At 44.9% G+C, this 23,166-nt stretch overlaps 1 protein-coding gene across 1 annotated transcript in view; it reads left to right on the top strand.

Annotated features, from left to right (window-relative positions):
- The window catches only part of LOC147113123 (coiled-coil domain-containing protein 185-like), a 49,532-nt gene extending 27,177 nt beyond the window's left edge, over positions 1-22,355 (top strand). The window contains 3 exon segments of the mRNA XM_085998015.1: positions 10,551-11,130; positions 19,779-20,686; positions 20,689-22,355. Of these exon segments, the coding sequence (XP_085854141.1) occupies positions 10,551-11,130; positions 19,779-20,686; positions 20,689-20,717 (1,517 nt within the window). The 3' untranslated portion in view covers positions 20,718-22,355.
- Positions 22,356-23,166: the final 811 nt, after the last annotated feature.

The following is a 23,166-nucleotide window of genomic DNA, read 5'->3' as shown; positions in this document are numbered from 1 at the left end:
GGCCCCTTAATCTATTTCATTTCCTGTGCTTTTCCAGTCTTGACAAAGGGTTTGACCCGAAATGTTGATTCTCTTTTCTCCACGGATGTTGCCTGGCCTGCTGAGTTTTTCCAGCATTTTCTGTTGTTATTTCGGATTTCCAACATCCGCAGTATTTTGCTATCGTACTAGGGGCACGGTGGCATAGTGGTTAGCACTGTTGCCTCACAGCGCCAGGGACCCGGGTTCAAATCTGGCCTCGGGCGACTGTCTGTGTGGAGTTTGCACATTCTCCCCGTGTCTGCGTGGGTTTCCTCCGGGTGCTCCGGTTTCCTCCCACAGTCCAAAGATGTGCAGGTTAGGTTGATTTGGCTCTGATAAATTGACCCTTAGTGTTAGGGGATTAAATACATGGGGTTACAGGAATAGGGTGGGATATGTGTCGGTGCAGGCTCGATGGGCCGAAATGGCCTCTATCTGCACTGTTGATTCTGTGATAGTGTTTGGTTCACTGCCACACCTCTTCTAGGAATGCCTACCTTGAAGAAGTTCTGCTCTTCTCTTCGACGGGATCTCCGTTTGGCTCTTCAACCTTGTTCATCTTCATTACTTTCAGTTTCCCTTCTCGTGTATGATCAGGTATCTGCCAAGACTCGGTTTCACAGCCACATCATTTTCCTCAGCAACTGTCTCTGGTTCCGACTTATTCCACGTGGATTCCAACTAAACTTCCACCCTTCGTGTTTCGGATCCACCCAGGATTACAAATATCTCCAAGATATTCATCGTTCCTCGAACTACTGCTCTCGCCGCATCCTGAGATCCATGCTCAATGCCATGCGGCGCCACATGAACACTCTCGACCTCTCTTCAGCAGCACCGACGCACTCTATCTCAAAGCTGTCCGGGTCCACAGTTCCATTTCATCCTTCGACTCATCCGACGCTTCAACAAAAAAACTTTTTTCTTCCTTTCCGATGTCAAGGATCGCAAGCTTCATCAACTCTTGAACACCAACGCCCCCCCGGAACCACCTTCTCCTTCACTTACCTCTGACCCCCCTTCTCCCAATCTCACCCCCTGCCGCGTCTTCACTATCCCCTCTGACCCCGAGATCAGTCCTCAGCAAAGGCCTGAGCTTCATCCCCTTACGCCCCCACCTCAATGAATTTCGAGCTCGGCACGATGCTGGGCTCTTTTTCCGCCGCCTTCGTCTCCGTGCCCACTTCTCTGGCCAGGAGTCTTCCCCCCGCACGGCTGACCCTTTCTCCCGCTTTCAGAATTCCCGTTCTACCTAGACCCCTCCCCCTGGCCTCTTACCCTCTCTAGATCTTTTCATTGCTAACTGCTGCCGTGACATCGGCCATCTCCATTTCTCTGCTCCCCTCACTCACTCCAACCTACCTCCCTCTGAACTTGCAGCACTCCATTCTCTTAGATCCAACCTTGACATTGTCATTAAACCTGCTGACAAGGGTGGTGCTGTTGTTGTTTGGCGCACTGACCTCTACCTAGCGGAAGCTGAACGCCAACTCTCCGACACCACCTCCTACCTCCACCTGGACCATGACCCCACTACCGAACATCAAACCACCGTTTTCAAGACTGTCACTGACCTCATCTCCTCTGGAGATCTTCCCTCCGCGGCCACCAACCTCATAGTTCCCCAACCCCGCACAGTCCGCTTCTACCTCCTTCCCAAGATCCACAAACAGGACTGCCCTGGTAGACCTATCGTTTCAGCCTGTTCTTGCCTTGTCCAGTCTCTTCCCACCTACATCCGCGACTCTTCGGACGCCCTCCGCCACTTTAACAGCTTCCAGTTTCCTGGCCCCAACCGCCTCCTTTTCACCATGGACGTACAATCCCTCTACACCTCCATCCCCCACCAAGATGGCCTGAGGGCGCTCCGCTTCTTCCTTGAACAGAGGCCCGACCAGTCCCCATCCACCACTACCCTCCTCCGCCTGGCTGAACTTGTTCTCACATTGAACAACTTCTCCTTTGACGCCACTCATTTCCTCCAAATCAAAGGTGTTGCTATGGGTACCCGCATGGGTCCAAACTATGCCTGCCCTTTTGTGGGATATGTGGAACACTCTTTGTTCCAGTCCTACTCGGGTCCCCTCCCTCACCTCTTTTTCCAGTACATTGATGACTGTATCGGTGCCGTTTCCTGCTCTCGCCCTGAACTAGACAATTTCATTCACTTTGCCTCCAATTTCCACCCTTCCCTCACCTTCACATGGTCCATCTCTGACTCTTCCCTTCCTCGACTTCTCCGTCTCCATCTCTGGGGATAGGTTATTGACCAACATTCACTACAAGCCCACTGACTCCCACAGCTACCTGGACTACACTTCCTCCCACCCCGCCTCCTCCATTCTCCCAGTTTCTCTGTCTCCGCCGTATCTGCTCCGACAATGCCACCTTCCACACCAGTGCTTCCGACATGTCTTCCTTTTTCCTCAACCGCGGAGTCCCCTCTACCGTGGTTGACACGGCCCTCGACCGTGTCCATTCTATCTCCCGCACTTCTGCCCTCACCCCTGCCCCTCCCTCCCGGAACCACGATAGGGTTCCCCTTGTCCTCACCTTTCACCCCACCAGCCTCCACATTCAACAGATCATCCTCCGCCATTTCCGCCACCTCCAAAGTGATCCCACCACCAAACACATCTTCCCCTCCCCTCCCCTTTCAGCATTCCGAAGAGACCGCTCCCTCCAAGACACCCTAGTCCACTCCCCTATCACCCCCAGCACCCCTTCCCTTTCGCCCGGCACCTTCCTGTGCAAGCGCAGGAGATGCAACACCTGCCCTTATACCTCCCCCCTTCCCACTGTCCAGGGTCCCAAACAGTGATTTACTTGTATTTCTTGCAATCTAGTATATTGTATTCGCTGCTCACGATGTGGTCTCCTCTACATTGGGGAGACCAAACGCAGATTGGGTGACCGCTTTGCGTAACACCTCCGTTCAGTCCGTAAGAATGACCCCGAGCTTCCGGTCGCCTGTCATTTTAATTCACCGCCCCATTCCCACTCAGACCTCACTGTACTCGGCCTCTTGCATTGTTCCATGGAAGCTCAGCGTAAACTCAAGGAACAGCACCTCATCTTCCGATTAGGCACTTTACAGCCTTCCGGACTCAATATCGAGTTCAACAATTTCAGATCATAACCTCGGCCCCCATTACATTTTTACTTATTTTTTATCCACACCTTTGTTTTGGCCCCCCTCCCCTTTTTCTCTCTCCCACATGGCAGCTGTCACTCATTCTGCCAGCACGTTTCACACCTAATCTAGAGCCGTCTTTTGTCTCCACTAGTCCTATCACCATCTCGTCTCGTTTTGAATAACTCTTAATGTCTCTTCACTTCTCTTTTGTTCTCTCTCAGCCTGGCCCCTTAATCTATTTCATTTCCTGTGCTTTTCCAGTCTTGACAAAGGGTTTGACCCGAAATGTTGACTCTATTCTCTCTCCAGGAACGTTGCCTGGCCTGCTGAGTTTTTCCAGCATTTTCTGTTATTTTGGATTTCCAGCATCTGCAGTATTTTGCTATCATACCATCCTGAAATCCTGTCTGTTCCCCTAACTATGGAATCTCCTATCACAATTGCTTTTCCGATCTTCCTCTTCCTTCCCACCCCCACCCCCTGTACAGCTGAGGCACCCGTGGTGCCGTAGACTTGGCTCTGGCTGTACTCTCCAGAGGAACCATCGCCCTCACCAGTACTGAATATTTGTTAGTGAAATGCACTCAGGACTCCTGCACTACCTGCCTGGTCCTCCTTGTCTGGCTGACAGTCACCCATTCCCTCTCTGCCTGCACACTCTTATGCTGCGGGATGACCACCTCCTGAAACGTGTCCATGTAGCTCTCAGCCTCATGGATGCACTGCAGTGACGCCAGCTGCTGCTCAAGTTCCGAAACCTGGAGCTAGAGCTCCTCCAGCTGACGACACTTTCTGCACATGTGGTTGTCTATAGAAACATAGAAGATAGGAGCAGGAGTAGGCCATTCGGCCCTTCGAGCCTGCTCCGCCATTCAACGAGATCATGGCTGATCATCCAAACCCTAACACCCGGTCCCTACACCGACAGCCATCCCACCCAAGCCCTATCCCCGTAACCCCACGTATTTAATCCCCCCTAACACTAAGGGCCAATTTTTATTATGGCCAATCAACCTAACCAGCACATCTTTGGACTGTGGGAGGAAACCGGAGCACCCGGAGGAAACCCATGCAAACACGGGGAGAATGTGCAAACTCCACACAGACAGTTACCCGAGGCCGGATTTGAACCCGGGTCCCTGGCGCTGTGAGGCAACAGTGCTAACCACTATGCCACTGGTAGCGTCCTGGAGTTCCCACATGGCACAAGATGTGCATTCCACAGGACTGAGGTGCCCTGCCACGCCTCTTCTTAATAGACTATTAACTAACTTAACAGAAATAAATTCAAGACTTTTATAAAAAATAAAAAAAAGTCACCAGCTACTCACCAATCAGCTTCCCTTGTGCTGACGTCACTTTAGTTTTTTTTACCTCGCTCCTTGACACTCGCGCTCCCTCCAGACTCTGGGCTCTCGGACCTACCTTTATCTGCGGCAGGTCCGCTGTCGTGCCTATTAACTTAGAGTCCTTGGGTTCTGTGGCTCCACTCCTTTTCAGTTAGATGTCTCAACCGCCTCCTTCCTCTCACCAAATTACTGTACTCCACTCTGCTTGCAATCCACTCCAATTGCGTTCTCCAAGTTCTGTGCTCAAGCTAGAATTATACTAGGAATGTGAGCTTGTAATTATGAAGAGGTTTATTTTTTCCCCCACAGGAACAGAGGGGACTAAGGGCAGTCTAATGGAGGTTTCAAGATTGTGAAAGATTTTGAGTGGGTAATAGTGAAATTGTGGCAGAGCCACTGAGGGACTCTGAACAACTGTACATAATTCTCTTTAACGATGTGTTAGCTACAGACTAAATCTGTACCATTGTATATACTGTTTGCATGTACAGTGCGCGGTCCCTTTAAGAGCGCAGGCAAACGCGATGACGTCATGCCGTTAATCACGTGATCACCCAAACGCGGGAAAAACGTCACGACGCCATCCACGGGACCGCCCTGGCAGTCCTCGTGGAGCCTCCGACCTGTTAAGACCTGTATTCATAGTTCTCTTGCATCAATCTGTTTAAACTCGTTAGTTTGACATTAAAAACCTTTTTGATTGATTGCCTGCGTCGAACTCGATCTCTAGATAGGAATTTGACCATTCCTACAAAATATTGTTTCCACTGGTTGGTGAATAAGTAGCAACTTAATAAAGGGGGAAGTCAAAATAAATTTTTCACAAAGTGTTGCTATAACATAGAATGTTTTCTTATAAGTGGCTGAGAAAGCCTATAACATGATTTTAAAAGGAATTAGGTAAGTATTTGAAAAGATAGCATATGGGGAGTAAACAGAGAAATTGAATTAGAGTAGATAGCTTCAGTTAAAAAGCTAGCACTGCACAAGAATCAGTGGGCTGAGTGGCATCCTGCTGTGCTGTAATTGCTATGATGGTCACTGTCGGGTGTCCATTATTTTTTTTGTGTTGTATCCCCAACAGGGTATAATGTAAATTATTTGTGTGGTATCCTTTTAATAGGATGTAATATAATTTATGTGCATCATATGCCTTTATTAAGACACAATATTCTACTTGTGGAGCAGAATATACAGTAAAACTTGTATATAGCAATCACTTCTAAGATTAAATTTTGGATATACTAAAGTTATGATGTATTTATTTTTGTGATGCAATCTAGATCGCAAAGTGCTATTGAAGTGGTTCAAAATGAAAATACAGTAGACTTCACAGCTGTCACCATGTTGATGTGTCCTGAGTCAGTCAATATTTACAGCTTGTTTATAGTTTGTCTTGTAAAACAGTGTGGCCTGAATAGCAGTTTTAAAAATGTGTGTATATAGAGACGGAAAGATTGATTCCGCCATCTTTCATTAGCCTATATATTCATCTTTTCATATTTCATCTTTTTGCTTTACCAATCATGGTGCTACTAGAGTAAGATTCAAATATTAGGACTCATATTCTTCTGTCCTGATTGCCTACTGTTGCTTTGTTTTTCATTTTCTTTTTTGTTGTTCTGTTTTCTGTGTATTCGTTGTTTCTTTTCACACGGCTTTCCTTGTCATACCTTTCTTTTTCACTTTCTTGATAGCTACAGCCAGGCAAGGAAAGTTTGGAGGTTGCAAGTCACTGTATGCAGCCAGGAAGAGAAGTATCAGAAAGCAAGTGATCACCACAGCCTGGCTGGTAAGGAGCACGAGTACTTCTAGCTAATGATGCATCACTATAATGCAGAATGATAAAAATCAAGTTGATAAAGACCAAGGCAATAAGGAACATTGGTCATTAATATCAGGTTGGAAACGAGTGTAATGCCAGGGATGGCTACATTCAAGTTGTAGTCAGGGGACCTTTACAGCCAGGCTGTGAAGATTTCAAATGATAGATTTGCATAGGTTAGCTGGAACGAAGTGGGAAGGAAACTTTAGATTTCGTTAGCTGTGGCTGATATTGTGAAAATGCTTTCTTAAATGTATTGAACTGCCTGACTGCTGCGTATTGATGTGTACACAGGAATTTTGTCATGGTAGTACCATCTCTGTTGTAACTTTTGAAAAACCCTTTTTTTAAATTTATTCATTCATGTGATGTGCATGTCACTGGCAAGGCCAGCATTTATTGCCCATTCCTAATTACTCTTGAGAAGGTGGTGGTGAGCCACTGCCTTGAACTGCTGCAGTACATCTTGTAGATAGTACCCACTGCAGCCATGTTGTGCCGGTGGTGGAGGGAGTGAATGTTTAAGGTGGTGGATGGGGTGCCAATCAAGTGGGCTGCTTTGTCCTGGATGGTGTCGGGCTTCTTGAGTGTTCATGGAGCTGCATTTATCCAGGCAAGTGAAGAGTATTCCATCACACTCTTGACTTGTGCGTTGTAGGTTGTGGAAAGGCTTTGGGGAGTCAGCTGAGTCACTCACTGCAGAATACTCAGCCTCTGACCCGCTCTTGTAGCCACAGTATTTATGTGGCTGGTCCAATAAGTTTCTGGTGAATGGTGACCCCCCCCCCCCCGGGAGTTGATGGTGGGGGATATGGTGATGGTAATGCTGTTGAATGTCAAAAGGAGGTGGTTAGACACTCTCTTGTTGGAGATGGTCATTGCCTGGCACTTGTGTGGCACGAATGTTACTTGCCACTTATCAGCTGAAGCCTGGATGTTGTCTTGGTCTTGCTGCAGCGGGCAAGGACTGTTTCATTATCTGAGGAGTTGCGAATGGCACAGAACATCCCCACTTCTGACATGGTGGAGGGAAGGTCATTGATGAAACAGCTGAAGATAGTTTGGCCTACGACACTGCCCTGAGGAACTCCTGCAACGATGTCCTGAGGCTGAGATGATTGGCCGCCAGCAACCACAACCATCTTCCTTTGTGCTGGGTATGACTCCAGCCAGTGGAGAGTTTTCCCCCTGATTCCAATTGGCTTAAATTTTACTAGGACTCCTTGATGCACACTCGGTCAAATGCTGCCTTGATGTCAAGGGCAGTCACTCTCTCCTCACCTCTGGAATTCAGCTCTTTTGTCCATGGGCTATAATGAGGCCTGAAGCTGAGTGGTCCTGGCAGAACCCAAACTGAGCATCGGTGAGCAGGTTATTGGTAAGTGCCACTTGATAGCACAGTTGACGACATCTTCCATCACCTTTGCTGATGATTGAGATTAGACTGATAGGGCAGTAATTGGCCGGATTGGATTTGTCCTACTTTGTGGACAGAACATACCTGGGCAATTTTCAACTGTCAGGTAGATGCCAATGTTGTAGCTGTACTGGATCAGCTTGGCTAGAAGTGCAGCTAGTTCTGGAGCACAAGCCTTCAGCACTACAGTCGGGATTTTGTCAGGCCCATAACCTTTGCTGCATCCAGTGCGCTCAGCATTTCTTCATATCACGTGGAGTCCAAAGATGTGCGGGTTAGGTTGATTGGCTATGATAAATTGACCCTTAATGTTAGGGGGATTACGGGGATTACGGGGATAGGGTGGGATATGTGTTGGTGTAGGGGTTACGGGGATTGGGTGGGATATCTGTCGGTGCAGGCTCGATGGGCCGAAATGGCCTCTATCTGCACTGTGGGGTTTCTGTGAATTGGCTGAAGACTGGCATCTGTGGTGGGGAGTGGGGACCTCAGGAGGAAGCCGAGATGGATTTTCCACTTGGCACTTCTGGCTGAAGATGTTTGCAAATGCTTCAGCCTTGTGTTTTGCACTCACATGCTGGGCTCCGCCATCGTTGGTCAGGCGTCAACCACATTGCTGTGGGGCTGGAGTCACATAGGCCACACCAGCAGCTTTCCTTCCCTAAAGGACATTAATAAACCAGATTGTTTTTTATGACAATCCAATAGTTTCATGATCACCATTACTGATATTAGCTTTTTTATTCCAGATTTATTTAATTATCTGAATTTAAATTCCTCAGCTGTGGGATTTGAACTCATGTCTCCAGATCATTAGTCCAGGCCCATAACCACTGTGCTACCATATCGTGCTTGAGTATCTTAACTCACACCAAGTCCCGTTCACCCATCGCCCCTGTGCTTGCTGACCTACATTGGCTCCCGGTCTAGCAACGCCTCAAATTTAAAATGCTCATCCTTGTTTTCAAATCCCTCCATGGCCTCGCCCCTCCTTGCGTCCTCCAGCTCTATAACCCTCCGAGATCTCTGTGCTCCTCTAATTCTGGCCTCTTGCGCATCCTCAATTTTAATCGTTCCACCTTTGGCAGCCATGCCTTCAGCTGTCAAGCTCTGGAATTCACCCCAAGAGATTTGATAGAGGTGTTCAAATTCATGAATGGTTTTGATAGAGTAAAAAGAGAGAAACTGTTTCCAATGACAGAAGGGTCAGTAAACAGAGGACACAGATTTAATGTGATTGGCAAAAGAGGGAGAAAGCAGGGACCAGGTACTGAATTTGGATGATCAGCCATGATCGCATTGAATGGCGGAGCAGGCTCGAGGGGCCGAATGGCCTACTTCTCCTATCTTCTATGTTTCTATGAGGCAGAGGGGACATGAGGAAACATTTTTTTACGCAGCGAGTTGTTGTGATCTGGAATGCACTGCCTGAAAGGGTGGTGGAAACGCATTCAATAGTAACTTTCAAAAGGGAATTGGAAAATTACAGAGCTATGAGGAGTGGGACTAATTGGATAGCTCTACCAAAGAGCCGGCACCATGGGCCGAATGGCCTCCTTCTGTGCTGTATCATTCTATGCTTCCTCCAATCAATGAACTTGCATATATTATTATAACGAAAAATTGTCCAGCCACAAAGCATACTTTCATTTCATCCATTTGAGTGCAGACAGAGCTAACTACAATGGCTAGCTCTCTCTCATTTGGCAACTTCCCTAACAGAGATAAGGGAACTTTCTCAGCTACAAGTAGAGTCATAGAGTTATACAGCACAGGAAGAGGCCCTTCGGCCCATCGTGTCCACGCCGGCCATCAAGCCCTGTCTAATCTAATCCCATTTTCCAGCACTTGGTCCGGAGCCTTGTATGCTATGGCGTTTCAGGTGGTCATCTAAATGCTTCTTGAATGTTGTGAGGGTTCCTGCCTCTACCACCCTTTCAGGCAGTGAGTTCCAGATTCCAACCACCCTCCGGGTGAAAAGTTTTTCCTCAAATCCTCTCCAAGACCATTTATAAAAAAAAAAAAAAAAAAATCCTATTTATGAAATCTATCATATGAAATTTAATACCAAAATCTTCCCTGTTTGGTAGAAACGTCAGACCTGACTAGGGAAAAACTACTTTTTCCTGCTTCGTTTTGTACTTTAAAGTGTCAGCCTTGGCTCAATTGGTAGCACTCTCGCCTCTGAGTCAGAAGGTCGTGAGTTCAAGTCCTACTCCAGAGACTTGAGCACATAATCTAGGCTGACACTCCAGTGCAGTTCTGAGGGGGTGCTGCACTGTCTGAGGTGCTGTCTTTCAGCTGCGGGGTTAAGTCGATGTCCCGTCTGCCCTCTTGGGTGAATGTAAACAATCGCGTGCCACTATTCAAAGAGAAGCAGGGGAGTTCTCCCTGGTGCCCTGGCCAATATTTATCTCTCAACCAATATCATTAAAACAAATGATCTGGTCATTTATCTCATTGCTGTTTGTGGGACCTTGCTATGCATAAATTGGCTGCTGCATTTTCCTATATAACAACAATAGTGACTACACTTCAGAAGTACTTCATTGGCTGTAAAGCGATTTGGAACATCCTAAGGTTGTGAAAGGTGTTCTATAAATGCAAGTTCTTTCTCTTCCCAGGATCAATTAAATGAAAGATTTTTTTCCCATAGATGGGACGAGAATTGTTTTGATCATGAAACCTGGGTTACATGTTTTTGACATGCTCAACTATTTAATGTTGCAGTAGGTACCTGCTGGATGATTTTTGTACATTTGCTCCTAGCTGATGCTAATTTAATTTACTGTTTAAATTTAGAGTGCAGAGAAGAGAGACAGCGCATCATAGAGGAAGAAAAAGCCAGAAGAACACCCATACCAACTTTTGTGAAATTTGCTGCTCCAAGGTCTACAAATGAATCTGGTTTCCCCAACAGTCATGTTCTGGATGCTCTCCACGAAGGCCAAAGTTCTTCAAAAGCTCCTCTATCAGACGGCAGGAACGTACCACCTAGTTGGGCTATTTCAAGAGAAGAAAGTAAAAGACCAGTGGACTTGCAGGCATCTGCACAGCAGAAGAGGAACGATTCAAAGGCCACCAGTGTGAATGGGTATTTTCGGAAGAACACCAGTCTTGGTGATCTAAGGCAGTCTCCTGCCACAGCAAGGAAACTGGACAAGCTGGTCAGTGAGATCCGAAGAGAAACCAATGTGATCATTCCTGAACGTGATCGGAAGATTGCGGCATTAATGCTCGTCAAGCATCAGGAAGAACAGGAGAGGCTAGAACAACGTCTCAAAGCCCAGCAGTTCTGGGATAAACTGAAGAGGACAGAAAGATTAGCACAAATGAAGAAGGAGACTGAAAGGCAAAAAGGCTTAATCAAGAGTATTGGCAGGTGACCGCATTAAACATTATTTTCTTTTTAGAATTTAGTGATGGGAGTCAGAAGGGATTGTGCTTTTATCATGAGGCTTGTTTAGCCAACTGGTACCAATGCAGTGTAGGAAAAATACATAAGCTGCTTTAGTGTATGCCAGTGAAATTCTTCTGTGATTCTCTTAATTAGGACATTTATTATCACTGAACTACTCAAACTCTCATTTCCCTACATCTAGGATTTCTTATGCAAAATTCTGGTTCTTGGGCAACAAGTTCCACACACAGTAAATGTAGAAAATCATGAGAAATTGCACCATATCAAATAATTTGCCCTATTTTTAATTCATCACCTCACATGACTCCCCCTTTCCCCATTTACCATCCCCAGTGAAAGACCTGTAACCAATAGTACTTGACCTTGGTGTTAAATAGCTTAAAATACTTGCTCCAGGCACAACCCAAGTTTTGAAGGACAGTTCGTAGACACAGTATGACACAATTTCACATGCTGCTGAAATTCTATTGAAAACAAAATTCCAAGGGTTTGGCACCTGACAATTTCAGAGTCATTATTACACTTTACTTGTATCTTAGTGACAATGCAGCTGTCCTGTATCAGTTCAATGCCTACCAGTTTTGGTTTCAAAGTGCTGACCAGTTGAATGGAATTATGAAAGTTTTCTCTTTTTAATATCGCCAAGGTTTTGTGTGAAATAAATTCAGACAGTCTTGGCTTCCAGACTGCACCAGAAAGCTATCCTCAAATTCAGTACCAGTTGGAAAATCTGAAGATCTGATTTTTTCCCCCTGATTTTCTTTACTCCAGGAGATGCCAGTTTACATTTGGGTCTCCTTGCTTGGCATTGCCCAGATCAGGAACTGAGTGGAGTAGTGAATCATTCAGAGAAAGGTCAGAGGATTGATTTAGGAGAAAAGAATTGGGAAAACTCAGACTCGTCAGCCTTGAAAGGACAAAAATGAGTGGGGTGCTGAGTCTGACGAAAGGTCATTGACCTGAAGCAGTAACTCGACCTTTCTCTCTCTACTGGGGCTCCTTGATGCCACACTCAGTCATTGCTGAACAGACCCGACACCAAGTGGCGGGGGAGGCAATTTACATCATTAGAGAGATTGTTAAAAGGCAGTTAACTAGTATTTTAAGCTCACCTTTAGATTTTTAGAATTCGCCAATGGCTTCCCCGCTGCTCGAGGATCACGTCAGGTAAGGAGGTCGGGTGTTGTGTTAGCATGTGATGATTCTTTACTTGGCAGCTACAAATGGTCTCTAAAAGCTCCCATTTCATAGGTGTTCACTTTCCAAGGTTAGAAGCTGTTGCTTACTGCATTTTGAAGACAGATTGAGCTTTATGCAGCTTTTATGTGTTTGGAGCAAACTCTCTATTCATTGCCATCTCATTGGAACAACCTCTCACCATTGACAGATCGCTTCTGTCATCTCAACCACACGTGCCATCTATTCCATCAGCATCGGTGCCCTTGAACCGCTCTCACCTTGGTCCTCAGAATCCCACCACGAGCAGCCCCAACACCAGCAGCACCAGGCACACCAGCAGCACCACCAACAACACCAACCTTCTCCGCAATCAGCTGGTGCTGCATAGGACATGACATCAGGACTTGTGTTCCAGCATTTTCTGTTTTATTTCAAATGATACAGACTAACTGGAATATTGTTTTTATTTCAAGTTAAAGCATGACTGTGGGAGAAAGGAAGTTGGCTACAAACTTAGGAAAAGGCAAGGCCAGAAAGCACTTTACACTAATGATTACTTTGAATGGTCTTCTGGTTAGGATAGTGGAAGCAGATTCAAGAGGCAGTGGATGGTGTTATTGGGGAGGGGCAGTGTAGGTTTCTCAGAGGATGAACTGGATGGGTTAAATGGCTTCCCTCATCTAGACTTCTCTTTGTGAACGTGTGTACTCTCACTTTATGGCACTGATCATTGCTGCAGTGACTGCTGTTTGTGAAGTAATATGTGCTATTGGCTGGCACTGCACATGACCTGTGTTACACTTGTCTGAAAATATTCACTATTATAAGTAAAAGAATATTCTTTTCCTGCTTATTCTTTGTTTGTGTGTGGCCTCTGGGGCTTGTATACACGGCACTTACTGCCAAGCACGTACACCAATGTGCATAATCCGATTAAAAGATAAATCTGAGCTTTAACCATCACAGGTGATCTAACAAAGCATTTGATGGCAGCCCTGAGGGTTTTGAATTATTGAGTTTCAACGTACCAGCTCTTACTGATTCAGCTTTGGTGATTCTCAACCACACCACAAGATGGAGGACCATGTGGCTAGAAGCAGGGGAAAAATAGAATAAAGCAGTCCTGCAGAAATAGCATCTACAAGATGTGACACTAAATTGAATACTTAAATATTGAGAATCCTCTACAGATTTTTCTGGCTAAACTGGATTTTGAGGAAAATGTTTAATTAAAGTTTTAATTGTCCCTTTAAAGTTGTTGCAGTATGAGCTTTAAAGAACTCTAATCTTGTGAAGGAATATCTGATCTCGGTATTTAAAGTTATACTTAATTATTGATATGAAAAGATAATTGAATTTCTTAAGGTTTCCAAGTATAATAAAAATATGTCTGGTAATTGAAAAGAAGGGACCAATATTTTGGCAGAATGATCGGGTTTCCTTTGGAGTTATGTTGATGTAGGATTTTATGGAGGGCAGGTATTTAAAAAAAAAAGTTATAGATATTTTAGTCAAATGTTAGGGCAAGAGATTGGAATTTGTGTAAACTTTCCTATAGCTGCCAGAAATGTTCGGGATCATAAACCTATTAAACCATGGGTTTATGAAGGGATTCTTCAGCTGTCCAAATTTTTTTTTTAATGTTGCTTTAGGTTGATTAAAATGAGCATTAAAGCAGTGGTGCATTACAGTTGCAGCATGTAGTGCCACAGCAACAAGAGACTATAAGATGGGCTGATTTACTTCAGCTATGTGTTCGGGGAATGCCTAGCTCTCGGGCACAAAGCAGAGGGACAAGTATTGGAGGCCTGTGACACTGGGGCTCCGCCCCCTGTGGTGTATTCCAGGGATTCCTTGAGAGTGGTTGGAGTGGACCACACCAAGAATAACAATGGAAATGAGACAAAAGAGGGACTACCTGATGCTCTTGCCTTATTTTAGGGGGTGCAAGAACAGAGACACCTGGGGGTGTTTGTGCACAAATCTTTGAAGGTGGCAGGACAGGTTAACAAAGCATCTAATAAAACATATGGGATCCTGGGCTTTATAAATAGAGGCATAGAGTACAAAAGCCAGGAAGTTATACTAAACCTTTATAAAACACTTGTTCTGTCCCAGCTGGAGTATTGTGTCCAATTCTGGGCATCACACTTTAGGAAGGACGTGAAGGCTTTCAAGAGGGTACAGAAGAGATTTACTAGAATGGTTGATGAGGGCTTATTGTTACGTGGATAGACTGGAGAAGCTGGGGCTGTTTTCCTTCGAGCAGAAAAGGTTAAGAGGAGATTTGATCGGGGTGTTTCAAATCATGAAGGGTTTAGCTAGAGTAAATAAAGAGAAACTGTTTCCAATGACTGAAGGGTCAATAACCAGAGGGCACAGATTTAAGGTGATTGGCAAAAAAACCAGAGCGACATGAGGAAAAACTTCTTTTATGCAACGAGTGGTTAGGATTTGGAATGCACTACCTGATAGGGTGGTGGGTACAGATTCAATAGAAACCTTCAAAAAGGAATTGAAGGAGAAAAAATTGCAGGCCTACGGGGAAAGAGCGCGGGAGTAGAACTCATTGGATTGCTCTTCGAAAGAGCCGGCTCATAGTGGTTTTGGAAAATATGTGTTTAAATTCACTTGAATTGTGGCAAACACTAAGCAGTGTAATTGTAGATTTTTGTCCTTTCTAACTTGCTGTTTGTCTGGTGAGAGCATCTTGAGCTATTTCACTCTAGGGTGAATTGCTGGTGGTTACGGTTTGTTACTGGTTGTTACTCAATGGGCCAAACGGCCTCTTCCTGTGCTGTACTATTCTATGATTCTATTTTCCTGTTCGATCACCAGACAAATACCCATTTGAGGGGTGCCTCGGAGAAATTGTGGGCCAGGGAGACCAGAAGGATTGGGAGAAAATGAATGAATGAACATTCTGTTAAAAGTATTTAACATCCATTGTTAGAATTTCAGTAAAGCATCATAGTGGTTTTGAAAAATATGTGTTTAAATTCACTTGAATTGTGGAAAACACCAAGCACACTACAGGAAACTTTGGTTTATCCGGAGGTTGTATGGCCGGAAACCTCGATCTAACGGCAGAAACCAGCAGCCGTTTTTAGGTTTTTTTTCTTCTAGCATTTTTTTTTAAACAGTCAGTCTCTGGAAAGCCTCTCTGAAGCTGTTGCTAAGCTACAGAGACGCTTCCAAGGTACGGGCCGACTGTTTACAAGCTGTTGCTAAGCAACAGTGTTTGTTGTCAGATACGGAGATGAAAACCTCCATATCCTTCAACATTAGCGCTGGTCTGTCTGGAAGTTTTCATAGATCGGCATCACGCCGGTCCCGTCGGTGCCGGATATCGCGAAGTTTCCTGTACTTGTAGATTTTTGTGCTTCCTAACTTGCTGTTTGTCTAGTGGGAGTATTTTGAGCTATTTCACTCTAGGGTGAATTGCTGGTGGTTATGAATTGTTACTGGTGGTGGGTGTAATTTACATCGAATTACATAGAATGACAAAGAATGTACAGCACCGAATCTGGCCATTTGGCCCAACTGGTGTTTATGCTCCACACGAGCCTCCTCCCACCCTTCTTCATCTCATCCTATCAACATATCCTTCTGTTCCTTTCTCCCTCACGTACATATCTAACTTCCTCTTAAATGCATCTATGCTATTCACCTCAACTGCTCCATGTGGATGTGAGAATGGATTGCTAACTGGCTTCAGGACAGAAAGCAGAGAGTAGGAGTAAAGGGTAGCTATTCACAGTGGCAGAAAGTGGTGGGTAGCGGTGTTCCACAAGGATCAGTGCTGGGACCACTGCTGTTCACAATTTACATTAGTGATTTAGACTTTGGAATCAAAAACACAATTTCTAAATTTGCGGATGACACCAAGTTGTGGGGGGATAGTCAATACTGAGGAGGACTGCAACAAATTACAGGAGGACATTAATAAACTTGCAGAATGGACATATAATTGGCAAATGAAGTTCAGCACAGATAAATGTGAGGTACAGGAAACTTTGGTTTATCCGGAGGTTGTATGTCCGGAATACTCGATCTAACGGCAAAAATCAGGAGCCGTTTTTTTAGATCTCGTTCTTTTTTTTCCCCCCAGTCAGCCACTGCAAGGTCTGTAGCTATAGCAACAGCTTCAGCTACAGATGCTTGCAGCTGCAGCCGACTCTTTAGAAGCTGTTGCTAAGCAACAGTGTTTGTTGTCCGACAGAGATGAAAACCTCCGTATGTTTCAACATTAACTTTGTATGTCTGGCAGTTTTGATAGATCGGCAACACGCCGGTCCCGTCAGTGCCGGATATCACAAAGTTTCCTGTACAGTGAACTCTTTCGTATCCGGCACCGACGGGATCGGGATGGTGCCGGTTGATTAAAAATTCTGGATAACAGAGAGATATATCTACCGAGGCTATTTTTAACAAACGATGTTCAGAGAAACTTCCGACAGCGTCAAGATACCGAGTAGTGGCGGTTTGGAGAACTACCCCCCACTGACTAACTCGGCCACCGCAGGAGACTTGGATTCGGCAACATTTCCAGTTATTGAGGTGTTCGGATCGGAAGAGACATCCGACAGCGCCAAGAGGCCGAGTAGTGGCAGTTTGGAGAACTACCCCCACTGACTAACCCTGCCACCGCGGGAGACTCGGACTCGGCAACATTTCCGGTTATTGAGGTGTTGTTTTCTGAGTATCAATTTTGCCGGTTATTAGAGAATTCTGGATAATTAGGTGCCATTTAAACGAGAGTTTACTATATTCCATTTTGGCAGGAAGAATAGGGAGGCCACTAATCACTTGGAAGGTGAGGTAGAGGAACAAAGGGATCTCGGAATACAAATACACAAATCACAAAGTTACGACACAGGTTAGCAAGGCTATAAAAAAAAAAAGCAAACCAAGCACTAGGGTTTATTTCTAGAGGGATAGAATTGAAAAGTAGGGAAGTTATGCTAAACCTGTATCGAACCTTGGTTAGACCACACTGGAGTACTGCGTACAGTTCTGGTTGCCATATTATCAAAAGGATATAGAAGCACTGGAGAGGGTGCAGAGAAGATTTACAAGGATGATACCAAAAATGTGAGGATATACATATCAGGAAAGGATGAACAGGCTGGGTTGCTTTTCTCTTGAAAAAAGAAGGCTGAGGGGTGACCTAATAGAGGTCATAAAAATTATGAAAGGTTTTGATAGAGTGGATACAGAGAACTTTCCACTTGTGGGGAAGAGCATAACTAGAGGCCATCAATATAAGATAGTCACCAAGAAATCCAATAAGGAATTTAGAAGAAACTTCTTTACCCAAAGAGTGGTGAGAATGTGGAACTCGCTACCACAGGAAGTGGTTGAAGTGAATAGTATAGATGTATTTACAGGGGAGGCTAGACAAGCATATGAGGGAAAAGGGAATAGAGGATTATGCTGATGGATTTAGTTGAGGAAAGACGGAGGAGGCTCGTGTGGAGCATAAACGCAGCATGGACTGGTTGGGCTGAATGGCCTGTTTCTGTGCCTCATATCCTATGAGTTCCACATTCTTCCCACTCTGAATAAATAAGTTTCTCCTGAATTCTTTATTGGATTTATTAGTGACTATCTTGTATTTATGGCCCCTAGTTTTAGACTTCCCCCACAAGTGGAATCCTCTAGGTCTATCCTGTTGAATCCCTTCATAATTTTAAAGACCTCTATCAGGTCTCCTCTGTCTTTTTTCTAGAGAAAAGAACCCTAGCCCGTTCAGTCTTTCCTGATAGTTGTACCCTCTGTGCACAGTACTCAAGTGTGGTCTAACCAAGGGCATGTTGAAGGAAAGGATTGAGTTCGGCTCTGCCACACTGCACTCAAACAGCCTGCTAGCATTCACCATCTAGTCTAATGGCCACTTAGATAAGATGAGAGGAAAAAATAGCAATGTCCACAAAGCCATGATTGACTTGCCTGCAGAAGAGATGGTGTAAAGGAAGGGAAAAAGAAGCACAGGTTGGGTCATGTGTCAGGGGAAAACAAGCATCAAGCTCTTCAATGAGGTTCCAGATGTGCTTATTGCACTGCACATAAAGAATTGATATTCTGCTCAGTCTAGAGTTATCTTACATCAACAAACCAAAAAGGTCAAAGTCACTACATTATAATAGCAACAATTGGGAAAGACAATTAATGCATAATCTGTATCTTACTAGAAGTTATGCATATGCACACACTTCTGCCCAATTTCCTGTTATCAAATTTATAATTGAACTATGCAAACATTTTATAATGGGAATTTCCAATGCAGACATTTATCTGTCACACTGTAGTTACAGGCCTCCCATCACTTGTGGTGCTCTGGCACCTCTCCCTTGCTCTTTGGCCTCCTGCTTCCGCTAGGTCTGTGGCCCACTCCTCCTTGTCCCAACCCTGATTCTTATCCGGCTTCTGAGCCAGCTTCACTTTAACCCATGACCTGCTATCAAATGTTTGGGTCCACCTCATTCCTGTTCTTTAGCCCAATTCTAGAGCTAGCCACCCTTCGCTTCTCAGCTGGATAGCAACCAGGCACCTCAAAGCTGTTTGTAGCACTACAGCTGAGATCAGTTAACCCAGCACAGATAACAAATTAAACCTAGACCCCTCTTAGTTCTGCACAAAGCAGTAAATTCACCAACGGAGGCAACAGGAGCCTCAATCTCAATATGGCAACACCTATAAATATTAGCTCTACAAGTATGAGTAGCAACTAAAATTGACATCCCACACATACCCACTCTCAACGTACATTAATTTACCATAAGAAATTGAGTGTTCTTGTTTAAGATTAATTTGTTTGTAGCCGAGTAATAATACCGTAAAGTAACCTGATATTACTGCACCCCGTTTATGAAATAAAATATTAGGATTGTTTTGCAAGGCATTTTTCCTCGATGATGCTACCTCTTTCTTTCACTCCATAAAAGTGGTCCACCTTGGTTCAATGGTAGCACTCTCGCCTTTGAGTCAGATGGTTGTGCTGTCAAGCTCCACTCCAGAGACTTGATTGCATAATTTAGGGCTGACATTTCAGTGCAATACTGAGGGAGTGCTGCACTGTCGGAGGCGGCATCTTTTGGATGAGATGTTAAACTGACGTCTGCCCTCTTAAGGTGGGATGTAAAAGATCCCATAGCACTATTCAGAGAAGAGCAGGGGAGTTCTCTTGTCATTCTGGCCAACACTTAACCCTCAACCACCATCTAAATCAGATGATATGGTCATTTAGTTCATTGCTGTTTGTGGGAGCTTGCTGTGTCCAAATTGCCTGCCACATTTCCTACATTACAACAGTGACTACAATTCAAAAGTACTTCATTCATTATAAAGCCCTTAGGGAGGTCCTGAAAGATGCTATATAAATGCAAGTCTTTCTTTCTTTTCATAAACTGGATTCCATGTATTTGCAGGTGGAAAAAAGAACAGGAAATGAGACAGTCCAAAATACAACAGGAAGTAAAACAGGTGGCTGAATTGCAGGAGAAAGACATGATTTTGAAAGAAAATAAGTGGAGAATGTTGGCTGAGAAACAGGAATTAAAGAAAAAGGAAAAATTGGAACAAGCAAAATATGAAGCAGAAATCCGTAAACGTCACCGGAAACAAACAGAAACCATCAAGCAAGTTACCAAGGAGCAAGAAGTACAGGTCTCACAGGCAAAGATATCAAATGCTGCCCAGAAACGGCTGCTGAAAGAAATGAGTGACCAGAACAGGATCAAGATGGAGAATGAGCATGAAAAGCTGAAGCACGTGATCCTGAAGAAGGAGATTGACAATCTGACCAAGACTGAGGAGTTAATGGTGAGGATGTCACTGGAGCGGAAGCTTTTAAAATTCAAGGAAAACCACAAGCTTCTGGTGGAAGAAAGAAAGAGAGGGTTGAAAGAAAAAGCAATCAGGGAGGAAAATCAGATCCTCCAAGCCAAGGTAAGGGCTGAAAAACTAGAACAAGAGCAGAAGGAACGTAGGGAAGCTTTGGCCGAAATCTCTGACCTCAAAATCGAACAAGCCCAGAAAACTCTGTTGAAGAGTGTGCAAAATAAAGCCCTTCAGACCCAGAAGACCAGATTGGAGAAAGAGAAGATCCACCAGCAGATGAAAAAGAAGGTTGTGGAGGAAGAAGAATGGCACCGAGAGGCAATGAAAGAAACTATTAAGAAGAAAGACAAGAGGAGTGAAGACATTTTGAAAGCGAAGGAAGCGACCATTGAGGAGTCCCGTCGAGTGGCCAGGGCAGCCTTCCAAATGAGGGAGCGAGTGAGGGCGCAGATCAACAGTCGCTCCTTCGATCAAATGGCTATGGAAGCTGAGCTTTGGCCAGCTTGGTGAAAAAGATAGCTTATTAATGTTTGAGAAAAGATGAAATCCCACAAATACCCAGAATGCCCTTTGTTTTATGATTGAGTTCCTTATTAGTTGTGGCCCTCTAAAAATGGGCCACTTGTGTTTTGTTTTTGTTTGATACTGGGCCATCCCAGTGTCTCCTTATGGTTTTATTAGAAAAGACATGAACATGGACGCTTGTACTTCGGTTCATAGTAGGCTATGGGGGTAATGAATTTTCTCAAAGAAGTTGAATATTCTGGAAATCCATTGTAAGATGGTTTCATGGGATCTGATTATGTGTTGTACGATTATAGAGTTTATTATGTAAAAATAATTCCCAAAGCTTTTTCATGACCACATTTGTTCTACCAGTGTTGTGAAGCTGTAGAAAACAATGGTCCTTTTGTCACTTGGAAGAATATGCTTGTAAAGTGTTTTACTTGTGCATGTTTTCATACCTGAGTAAGTGCACAAAACAAGTCCTCGCTGTTTGCTGTTAAGGAAATGAAATCTGTGAAAATTGGGAACTTTGTTGAGCCATCCATAACGGTCATCTTTTTTATGTGCAAGGAAAACTCTTGCCAAATTCCCCTATACAATGCATAGTGCTCAAACGATTTTTATTGTATCAGTGGGTCTCCCATGGCATTGATGACAGTAAGCTTGCACGATGTCTGTGCTCTGTGTCTTGCTGTCTGTCACCTTCTTGTCTCTGTTTCTGGTTGTATCTTTCTCTTTGTGTTTCTCTTTCACTGTTGCTCTCGCTTGCTCTCATTGTAAAAGGGTGTTGGTGCTGGACAGTGGCAGGTATGGTTGTTGACCAGGGGAAGTACAGATGGGTTGCAGGGGACAGATTTTGCGAGAGCTGCAATGGAAAATAATGAGCTTGGATGATGCTTCCACCTTGGCAAACATCTGCGTCCCCAGTCCCACATTTCGTCTCATGCTTCCTGCTACCCCCTCACCATGTGCTCCTATTCCCCCTCCTATCCAGTGCAATACTGCTGTTGTATCGAAACCTAGAAAGGAGCAGGAGTAGGCCATTCGGCCCCTCAAGCCTGCTCCGCCATTCAATAAGATCATGGCTGATCATCCAAACTCAGTACCCGGTCCCTGCTTTCTCCCCATACCCCTTGATCCCTTTAGCCTTAAGAAATATATCCAACTCCTTCTTGAATATATTTAATGTATTGGCCTCTACTGCCTTCTGTGGTAGAGAATTCCACAGGTTCACCACTCTCTGGGTGAAGAAATTCCTCCTCATCTCAGTCCTAAATGGCTTACCCCTTGTCCTTAGACTGTGACCCCTGGTTCTGGACTCATAAGAACATAAGAAATAGGAGCAGGAGTAGGCCAATCGGCCCCTCGAGCCTGCTCCGCCATTCAATAAGATCATGGCTGATCTGATCCTAACTGCCAATCCACTATCTCAAAACCATCTCCTGAATCTAACAGAATTAGACACACGAAATAGGAGCAGGATCAGGCTACATGGCCTCTGGGCCCGCTCCGCTACCCACAGGGCCATGACCGATCCGAACCTAGACTCGTCCAAATTCCTGCCCGCTCCCCATAACCCTTAATTCCCTTTACTTCTAGGAAACTGTCTATTTCTGTTTTAAATTTATGTAATGATGTAGCTTCTACAGCTTTTTGGGGCAGCATATTCCATGGACCTACCACCCTCTGAGTGAAGTAGTTCCTCCTCATCTCAGTTTTGAAAGAGCAGCCCCTTATTCTAAGACTATGCCCCCTAGTTCTAGTTTCACCCATCATCGGGAACATCTTCCCCGCATCCACCTGATCCAACCCCTTCACAATCTTATATGTTTCAATAAGATCGCCTCTCATTCTTCTGAACTCCAATGAGTAGAGTCCCAATCTACTCGACCTCTCCTCATATGTCCATCCCCTCATCCCCGGGATTAACCGAGTGAACCTTCTTTGTACTGACTCGAGAGCAAGTATGTCCTTTCTTAAGTATGGACACCAAAACTGTATGCAGTATTCCAGGTGCGGTCTCACCAATACCTTGTACAACTGAAGCAATACCTCCCTATTTTTATATTCTATCCCCCTAGCAATGAAAGCCAACATTCCATTGGCCTTCTTAATCACTTGCTGCACCTGCATACTAACCTGTCCCCCGCCATCGAGAAAAGCCTTCCTGCATCTAGTCTGTCTAGTTCTGTTATACTACCCGCTAGCACATCCTGTTTGCTCCTCCTTGTTGTCCCTTCCCTCTTGTCTCCCATCTTCTCCCCTCTACTCCTTTCCTCTTCCTATTTCAACCCACTTTTCCCCTCGCCTCACATTGCCATCCCTTCCTGCCCGCCTCACCCTCCCCTTCCCGCCCGCCTTGCCCTGAGGTTGTGAAAGGTGCAATATAAATGCAAGTCTTCCTCCTCCTACTCTCCTCTCTTCCCCTATTCACCTTCCTACTCTTTCCCTCCCCTTCCTTCTCCTTCA

This window comes from Somniosus microcephalus, chromosome 9, assembly GCF_052327205.1.
Source record: "Somniosus microcephalus isolate GS21.2 chromosome 9, FLI_Smic_1.0, whole genome shotgun sequence".
Taxonomy (NCBI): Eukaryota; Metazoa; Chordata; class Chondrichthyes; order Squaliformes; family Somniosidae; genus Somniosus; species Somniosus microcephalus.
This window is presented reverse-complemented; position numbering and strand designations above follow the sequence as displayed.